The 10,446-nt window shown below is 37.7% G+C and overlaps 1 protein-coding gene across 1 annotated transcript; it reads right to left on the reverse strand.

Moving 5' to 3' along the window:
* Positions 1-7,913: 7,913 nt before the first annotated feature.
* LOC145501757 (adenosine receptor A1-like) lies at positions 7,914-8,831 on the reverse strand. Its single transcript, XM_081481152.1, has one exon. The coding sequence runs from the start codon at positions 8,829-8,831 to the stop codon at positions 7,914-7,916; it is 918 nt and encodes a 305-aa protein (XP_081337278.1).
* Positions 8,832-10,446: the final 1,615 nt, after the last annotated feature.

The following is a 10,446-nucleotide window of genomic DNA, read 5'->3' on the forward strand; positions in this document are numbered from 1 at the left end:
GAGTAACTGCTAAGCTGCTGTCTCGTCTGACGGCAGCAATTCCCAGTTGACGTCGCTTTCTCCGTCGAAATGACATCCAAATGGATAAGTTACAGACAACTATCGCGAAGGTCGCCGTTGTGATCACCTGTGCCGTTAAAGGCGATGAAATAAAGGCTCTTCTATTGCCATAGTTGCTGTTAAGACAGCCGATAAAACCCAAATAACGACAAGGGCTATTTTGTAAACTCTTTCGCCCTTGCCCCTAATCATGAGCGTTCTGCCCGAAAAATTTCACAATTTTCGAAACTTAGTGGTGTGACCCCCCCCCCCCTCCCTTCCCTCTTCTGCTGAAACTCCAGCCCAGCGCTTTTGAATTTCAACAAGCTCATGAGTTGCTTCCTTTCAACTGAAAAAAATTACATTTTTTACAGTTAAATAATGAACGTTCGGTTGCGCTTAATGCTGGAAGTGTCCTTCTGTCACTTTTTCACGGTTGATTAGCGAATTCTTCTCGGACAGCAACAATTAGCCCTAATATAACTGAGCAGGGTCGGATATTTTGATTCAGAACTTGTACTATACGTATACTTTTGCAGTTTGTACGTGGTGTAGTTTTGTTTGCATTGTTAGTTTTGTTTGCATTAAAGTAGTGTTGAAGTCATACATGACAATAGCCAAAACACCTTTCAATCTTTTGTGATCATTCAAATAAAGAAACCATTATTACAGCTCGAAGGTGTGTTTACAGCTCACAGCTGAGTCAGGTGTTTTGAACTCTTTAATTTTGCAAATCATTATATCACTGACATTTTCGATGGCTGGTTCCCAAAAGAAAAACATTCAACTGCCCTATGGTAAGACGTTCGTTCATTCACTATTTTGTGCAGTGTGGCGTATTTTGGCTATGTTTATTCACAGCGACAGAGTTGAGCTCTTTTGTTGCTTCGTTTGAAACTACCAGAAAGCTGGTAACATCTACCTTCTTGAGATGGCTCTGAATTTGTTGTTGTGTGGTTTTCGTTTGTATATGTTTTACTGGACTCGGTATCATACGGATCTTGAGCAGATGTTGAAGAAAAATCACCAAAATATTCGTCAAAATGGACACTGAAAGTTGGAAACTTCCCTTAAAGTAGGTCTTCAGCGTGAAGGAGCTCATAATCGTCATTCAGAAACTGTAATTAATTAAATTCGTCAATTTTTTTGGGAAAAAAAACTACAATAACTACAAAGTTTTGGCAATAGTAGTTGCAAAATTCTCCACACAATGGCTTTTTGCCCTTCATTTTCCTGAAATTTTATTGATTACTTTAAACTAATCTTGAAATCTGATTGGTGGTTGTGTTTTACTGCCATTCTCATTGGCTGAGAAAAAGATGCGATTTAGAACAAAAAATAGTGCGATTCGTGAATAAATCGCACCACTGAGAGCCAATCAGATTGCAAGGATCAGCAGTGATTTCAAAATGGATTTAATAAAATTTACTATTGTTTTGGTGGCAGATAGTGATAAAAGCATAAATTAGCGTATATATACAACAATGACTTGCAATCAATTCAAGTATAGCCTCTACTGAAACATGACTATTTAGAAAAAATCCTTCCTTTCAATAACGCTGCATTTTACCGCCCTTCTGAGGATCTAAAGTTACCCGATTGTTGCTCGAGTCTTACAATGCAACTGAAATAGCTTTGATTTTGTTTACGTAAGCGAGGAAAAACCAAGTTAGTTCATAGTTTGAACAACTGCAATCATCGTTAAATGTTAATGATGAAATTGACGACGATAATTAAAGCCCTGCTTTAACAAATTACTTCCAAAATAGTAATAACTATACTGGGAAGACTTAGAGTTAAAATAAATCTAGATTTACTGTTTCATCTAATTTATAAATTTATGAGCTGTTGTTCGTAACTTGGTGGCGATTAAAAAGGCCAGATAATAAAAAAAATTATTGGATAAGGTTTATGTGATATCCAGAATAATCAAGGTCGAGGAAGGTGTCATCTGCCGAAGCCCAATCTCAAGTTACCTAGACGCCGGCAAAAATATTATAAGCTTAGCTTTAAAAGAGCGGAAAAAAATCTTTTTTGATTCTCGTTAGATCTACTGACCAAGTAATTTCCCTGAGAAGATCACCGCTATTGTATCTTGCACAGCGAAAACTCGGTACAAAGCTATTCGAGAGTTTACCGACGCCTACATGTTTGGCTTGATGTTTGACTGCATATCATCCTCGCCGTGGGAACTTTCACTGGACCTCTCCGCCCTCATAAATTCACATTCCTGTACTAGAACTAGTCCGGAAGGACACTTCTCTTTCTTTGAATGGCAGGTAAAACACTGGAATTTAGTGATCATCCTCACATGCAGATTAATGCAAGCTAAATTGCTGTGGTTAACTTTTAACACCTAATTGGTACAATCATAGTTGGTACAGGTGCAATTTGGTATTTTCCTTTGTTCCGGTGTATCAGGGAATGTAATAACACCCAAACTGATCTGAGGGGTATACCAAATTGTACCAAGTTTAATATTGAACTATAATGCAACCCTGAACCTTTACCTTTTCAGATGACTTCGGGGATATCTTATTTAATCCCTGCACTTTGAAATTCACAAAGGTAGGTTTTTTTACACATGAAAGTAGGTAACTGCTCAACAGATATTTACAAGTGTGAAACAATGTTTTACAAGGAAAAGATTTACAGTAAATGTGTTATAGTTTACAAAATAGGGATAATTCAATAAAAAAACAGACTTAATATACAGCTGTTATTAGAAGAAACGAAGATATTTCAGTACAACAGTGTTAATAATTTATAGAAATGGCAAGTAAATAGCTGCATCTAGTTTAGTGTCCCTCATCAAATTTTAGTTTTCTGAATATGTGTAAAATCCTGTGTTGCTTTGATTTCCTAAAATCATAACTCAGGCATGATCAGTTGGAAAAACGTCCTGTCTGCAAGATGTCATAAAATGTTGCGTAGTTTATTATAAGATTTATGAGAGATCTGCTCTAGTGGGAAAATAAATTAACAATCACCAGGAGTCCTGTAAGAACAGTCATTGCATAATTATGTGAATATTCCAAGCAGGACCTGAAGCCACTAATTTTAATACCTAATAGAATGTTAAAACCTTAGCAGGTTTGGTGGTGATACCAACAGCAGTAAAGGCAGATTTAAACAGTGAGAAAATATCACTGTTCCCATTCACACTAGTGTGTAGACAATACATGCCTGGTTACATGACCCCATAATTGTGACGCCTGGGATGTTTGGAGCTGTAGGCATACCATGAACTGTGATATATCTGCTAAAGCAACGATTATTTCTTATCGTATGCAACATGCTTTGACTGTATTTCCAAAACAGCCTCTTTGTTTACTCTTGATGTCATTGCCATGCCGGAACGGATGCTTGCCAATATCTGATCTTAAGCACGCAATTTATGAACCATCACGTTCACAAAATAGCCCTTGTCCACGTGGTTATTTTCAATGGGTTTTGTATGACCACTAGAACAACGCTTTATCTGAGCAGTTTACCATGACACGACTTCATTTTCCAACCTTTTATTGCCAGTGGTAATCGCTGCAGTGCGTTTTACAACATTTGCTTGTTACACGTACATTAGGGTATCAGTAAGGTACTAAGTAGATAAAATGCGTCTGAGAATAAACCATTTTTACAATTTCAGTTCGCTGCGCGCTGATCACTAGTTTAGGTTTAAAAAATAAATAAAAAATAGATGCATAAATAAATGATGGTATTTTTGTATCTCGATATTTACGCCGTGTGTCGATGTTGGACATAGTAGAAGAACAGTTTTAGAATAAACTCCCTGTGAAAATAACATCAAAATCGAACCCTCTCAATATATTTGCAATCACTAGTAATGAAATGAAGGATCACTCTTTACTTTATAAGTTATTAATCCTGATCCTGAGGAGAAAGCTTGAGTACCAAAAAAAAATCCATTATTTCATTGAGTACCTCCATCTTCTTGCCCCCAGACAAATTTTAATCTGCTGATATCAATGTTCACTGAAACAGCATGTTGGCCGTGCTTTACTCCAAATGTCCTCTCTACGACCCATTTGGCAATCGTTATCAAGACTAAATGTGTGACTCTAAACTATTGAGAATTCAGCGTTGGTGTATAGAACGCAAGATTGAAACCAACTTATTAGATTTGCATAGTTAGTAAAGCTGTTTATAATGCTACGGTACCCTATCGTATATCAATCAAAAATTTTTTATACTACCGAAGTGTGTATCTAAGTGTAACGGGATATATATAAAGTATAAATTATAATGCAAACACATGTGTTGACTCCACTGACTTGGCTGCGTCCCTTTAGAACTAAACGTTGTGGTCCAGTAAAAGGAAAATCCACAGACCAGCAACCTATACTGAAGGACCGTCAATTACGACCGAGTTCTGGGTTTCTGACTCTGTTTCTTTAAATGCTACTTTTCGCATAGAAGAATGGAATCGAATGGAAAGTCATTAGCTTATAATCTTTGAATAATCTATCCACAAAATGGATACATGTATTAGGCGTTATGTAGTTTTCGTTATTCATTTACCACTGAGTCAACTTTCAGTTTTGGGAACAGCAAAATACGATAGCAAATATATCAAAAGATATGTTTACTCCGTACCAGACGACAGTAGACCTTTTTACGATTAATTGACCTCATTTTCATTACAATGTAATTTAGCGTGGTATGAGACGTGAAAATTGGACCTTGAAAATTGCCCTAACTGCTTCATACACGCCGTATTATATTGTAACTGGCAAATTAGAAAAGTTAACAGTGAAAAGGGGTATTTATGTTTCGAACCTTGTGTATTGCAGATTACTTATACACAATTGTTTTCAATTCAGCAGTACTTCGCTAATTCCCAAAAATGTCTAAAGTAAGGCTTTTAATTAGCAACGGGAAGCGATCGATAACGAGAAAGACTTTCGGGATGCCACTTATGGTTATATAAGTCGTCTTTCGAAATCAGGATCTCTTTACGACTAAACTAACATTGATTTTTCGCGCTTTCTAAATGTTTCATTCCATCTTTAGTGGATGATAGCACTCACCTGGAAACGCTGTCCTTCAAGCAAACGTTCGGTTCTCTTCTGCTTCTTTTCACAGCCAATAATGGTAATAACTCCCTCATTTATGAGTCAGGGCTAAAATAAAGTCGATAGTTATTGAACAACGCAATTCGAATATTTTAGACTCTGTTAGTGACAGATCTGATAATATAAGCATAAATTATCGAATATAACAATAAAAACGCCAATGTCTGTGGTCTCTTGGGAAACAACAGCCTTTTTCTAAATCCTTCCTTTCAAGGGTACGGCATTTTATAGCCCACTAATGGTCGCTAACAAAGAGTCGGTGGCAAATATTTATCTGAGGTTGAGAACGTATGCGTAGATAAACAAAAATGTAACGTCCTATATTAAACAAGTGCAAGTGTCTTGATAAGTCAAATATCAAAGTGAAAGATCTTAAATGAATATTACTTTTTCATTGAGTACATCAGAGAACATGACCAAAGCATACAATCATACAATGATACACTAAGGCGGCTTATATTAAGGAATCTTGTATTCTGTTTTAAGTTGTCCTCAAATTCATTGGATTGACTTGTTCAATGTAATGTAATTTAGAATTTTCATTAAAGATTAAAGATTAAATGTATATTTTCTAAATTCAGAGTTTTCTCTCTCGTGGCTCAACGTTATTTTGTAATCAGAAACAGAAAACATAACACATCTGCAACCATTAACACTTTGACTCAAGAACAAGTTTTAAAGAAATTAAATTTTGAAAAATATGGCGGATTGAAAAATCGACGATGGATGGATGTCGATTAACACGACAATGCAGATATCACCCTGTGGGAAATCGTGCAGCATGACTGAATATTTAAATTGATTCAAGAATCCTAATTCCTCTCCACAGAGAGATAAACATCACTTTTGTTGTTCCAGCTAGCTTGTAAAATCAACGCACTTTTGTCTTCTGCCTTTTGTCATTTATCCTTAAACGTGATTAGATTTGTGTTTACGGTGAATGAGCGGATTTAGGGCGAGAGGCGTTGGGGCACCCAGCCCCAGCGCGGGGGGGGGGGGGGGGGGGGAAGACTCTCATATAAAAAGGACGGGGTTCCTTGTCGGAAATTTCGAAAGGAAAATCCAAGAAGTACCAAGATCCTGTTTTGTGGGCGTGGCTTGAAGATTTTTTCACCTCTGAGAGGTTTCATTCTAAAACAACACATAACTGACACTTACTTCCATAATTTTTGATCGCGATTAAGGCGATTGCTTCGAATTCCTTCTACTTGTAAAGTTGATTGTCAAATATCTCCTGTCATATTGTTTTTGGCTCAATACCCTAAAAGGTACTATGAAAACTCCCGCTGTGTATTTTTTGAGCCCGCTAAACATCTCTAGGGGTACCAAACCGCTTTTTTTTTAACCCGTAACTGCTTCTTCTCCGGGGCACCCAACAACACTACGACCTCCCTCGCTCCTCGCTCGTATAGGACCATCACTAAATGCTCGCTTATGGGGAGTGTCCACACTGAAGTGTTCGTTATAGCAGGCATTCGACTAGGTTTCGTAAAATTCCCAATATATCATCCCCCTGAAAGCAACGCCCCTATCCCCACCCCCTTTCCCCTCGAAAGTACCTTCCAAAAATTTGTGGCCGCTAATAAATTCCAAAATGATTAAGGTACTCGCGATCTACTACAAGGGAAGGAATCGTTTATGCCTAGAAGCGTTGTGAAATCTCACTTCGTGCTTTACGAGTTGATGTCGCAGTATAAAAACAAAACCCGTAGAATTTTGCTTGGGTATAGCTAAAACGGTAACGAACTAACAGGAACTTTTCCCTTGAAATTGCCGAAAACTCTGCATCATTTTCCACAGGATCGTATCTAATGTATCATTTCATCAAATTAAAATTGAATGCCGAGATCAGTTGATACAGCAGACTACCATAGCAGCTCATAGCAGCGCGTCATGAAGTACAAACAGCTTACGATATCTGACTGCCTTTGCTGTCGACCACCGACAACACGGTCTAATTTTCAGCAACATAATTTTCAATTGGTGGAATTTCATGTCATGCATGTTTTAATTATGAACCTTTTATTAGAATTTCCGCTTAGTCGCACCAGCTTTATATATCTGTTTTTTGTCAACCAGATTTAACCCTCTTCCCCCCCCCCACCCCACAACCCCCGCTCTCGAAAGTAACGGCCCCCCGAAAGAAGCGAGCCTCAGCCCCAAAGGCTGCTAATTTTAAAAGTAACGAAGGTCGTTACTTTCGGAGTTTTGAGATGTGTATATCAAGAGATTTTTTTCTCGAGTAATTTCTTAACTGTGCACTGACAACATATGAACAAAAGTTTGATATATCGAAAACTCCATAAAAGTATTAGACGGCTGAAACACGTTTCAAACGTCTAGGACCTCTTTATTTTGAAAATGACTTGGGATCAACAACAGTGGCAACTCAATCTTTTACGTAATGCCATAGTTAAAGACATTAAAAGAGTATGGTTTTGAAGCGCGGCAAACTTCAAAGAATGACACCAAAAATGCCAAGATTTATTTTGCAAGGTCCTAGATCGTGCGCACCTTGTGGTTTGTGCACGGTCAAGGTCAAAAAAACAAACAAAAAGATGCAACAATAATTGAGGAAAAAATCCGGTTTGAAATGCTGTGTAACTGTCGACGTGTTCTTTATAGTATTAGACTACTGTAGGCTTTGTTTTCAGTTGGTGGCGTTTAAAGGAATGGTGTTGGTGACAACAAGTTCCAAATGTTAAGACGAAATTGTCCCCGTAGAATAACCTTTGTCATGGAGGTATGTTAATTCCGAATATCCATCCATCCCCTCTGTAGCTATGATAATGAACCAGTCTTTACTTGAATCTCAGGGTGAATAGCTGATTGTCTAACGGGGGTGCTTCCACTCCGTCCGAAACACTTTAAATATATTCTTTTGACACCCGCTTTCAAACTTATTTTGAACATAGGCAACCGAAAGCAGTAAATAATCGGGTTCATCAGAGACTGAATAGCAAAAAGTAGGAACACCCAGTCCAGCCCTTTCCGACTTGGTTGAATGCAGTTGCTACAAACTCGAGTTATTGCCAAATACAGCATAGCAGGAGACCACGTGACCATGAAACCTCCACTGATCAGTAGTAGAGTGACAGCCAAAGCCTTTTCCTTTTCTTGGTCGGCTAAATCACCGAGGTTTTGTCGTCGCCTTCGTTGAAATGAAATCCAAATGATCATGTAGCCAGAAACTATAATAGCTATCACTACGATGGTGGTTGTTAATATTATAACTGAGGAAATTAAATCCTGTTTCAAAATTCCAGCTGTTTCAAACGTATTGAACGTTGTTAAAATCGCCGCTGAAATCCAAATCGACTTGACGGTTATTACGAAGACTCTCCGGGATAGAACTCTGTGACGTAGAGGCCTAACTGTGGCGTGCATTCTTTCCACTGCAATCCCAGCAAGGGTAAGGACTGACGCCAATTTAGAAAGTCTACTAAGTATATGCAACATCAAATAAGAAATAATCGATGGCTGTAACAGATGGATCACGTACAATGGTATCCCTGTAGCTAAAAACAAAAGGTCAGCCACACTAAGGTTTATAATCATCACGTGCTTTCGAGTTCGGAGTGCTTTGGTCTTGAAGAAGACGTACAATGTCACAATATTTACCACGACTGCAATAGTACCAACAACAGCAAAAGCTACAGTCCAAGCAGTTGCATCGGCATTTCTTTCAATGAACTTCATTGCCTCCTAAATATTTTGAAACTAAAAAGAGAATACAATTGTTAATAAATATGTCATCATCGACTCCAAAAAAAAAAAAAAAAATAGCATTTCCTACTTTATTAAACACTAGGTAAATAATAATGTGAATAACGGAAAACAAAATCAGCCACTCAAATTAAGTATACCGGAATAGTTCTAACTCCTTTTTGAGAGGTGACAATCTAATACATCGTACGTAAGGTAATTTATTAATGATCCTAACAATCGTGATGTTTTTAATGAACTTCCTACACCCGTTTTGTTAAGTAATCATCATTGAAACTGCTTTAGTGGACATTCTGCCGATTTAAGGGAAAAGCATCAGCATCGTTACTTCGTCTCCTTCACAAAATTTTACCGCAAAAATTATCGCCATTTTATACTCTTTGCTTTCAGTTTGATGCCTGGGTTTCAGGTTGATTTGTTTGTTTGTTTGGTTTTGGGGGGGTAGGTGACGTCAAATCAACAGAAAAGGACAGGTTTCCTTAATCAGCCGTGTTTCAAAATAAGAGAACCAAATTACAAACTTCACGTGATGAAGGAAACCTTCGTAACAAACTTCGTTTCAAACAAGCCAAAAAATAGCTCTATCAATGAGAATGTTTCCTGTCCATGAGCAGAATCGAATGGAAAATATTTGAAACAAGGGAACGCTCCCTCTAAACGTCAACAAAGATTCTGCTAGCACCGTATACGTTTTGCTGTCGAGGAAAGACGGACTGACATGGTACCCTGCCAATATAAACGTCTTTGCAGTTATGCCACGACGAGGCCTGCCAGTAACAGCTCTACAGTTTAAAAGAATGTCAAAAGCACCACTGCTCCAAGTTCATGATTTCAAAAATTACCCACGGTACACATTATGACCGAAAAGTCACTTATAAGCAAATCTGACAAATCACTTACTAAACCGTCGTATACCTGCTGCATTATTTTATCAATTCGGTCTATATATATATCATTACGAGAACAACTGATGGAGTCGAGTTTGATTAAAACGTAAACGAACTTTATACCAAAAATATAGATATTAAATATTTTAGACGCAACGCTAATTCGTGTTTAGAATTTAAAGACCCATCATGCCATGTGAAGGACTAAATTAGCAATAGTAGCAATATTACTCACCGTTTATGAAAATTCATGTAATCCTCCTCTTACCTACATACGTTGCTGAAGCTCAAACCAAGTAATAAAAGTCGTTCACTCCTGTTCTTCTTATTCCGTTACCTAAAATGGGAACTAAAAATAAAACACTAATAATAGAAACCGACAAAAATGAACTTGTGTTCGCAAAAGAGCGAGAAAACTTTCTTTTGTTTACAAGCAATAACGCTAAGGGCTTTCAGGTTTTGTAAACTTTACTTGCGCAAATCAAAATAAAGGAACTCTTTGTTTTCATAAGCAGTCGCTGCATGAATGACGCATTCACATCACCATCCTAACCCACCACCCTTAATTGCACCATGACTACCATGGTGTAATAATTACAGATCAGTACGTGATTGCGGCAGTCTTCATATGAAGGTACATAAGCAAATCAGAGATCCTCTGGGATGCTAAACAGTTATTAAGCAAGAAGGAACCATTATGC

Source organism: Orbicella franksi, chromosome 10, assembly GCF_964199315.1.
Source record: "Orbicella franksi chromosome 10, jaOrbFran1.1, whole genome shotgun sequence".
Classification (NCBI taxonomy): domain Eukaryota; kingdom Metazoa; phylum Cnidaria; class Anthozoa; order Scleractinia; family Merulinidae; genus Orbicella; species Orbicella franksi.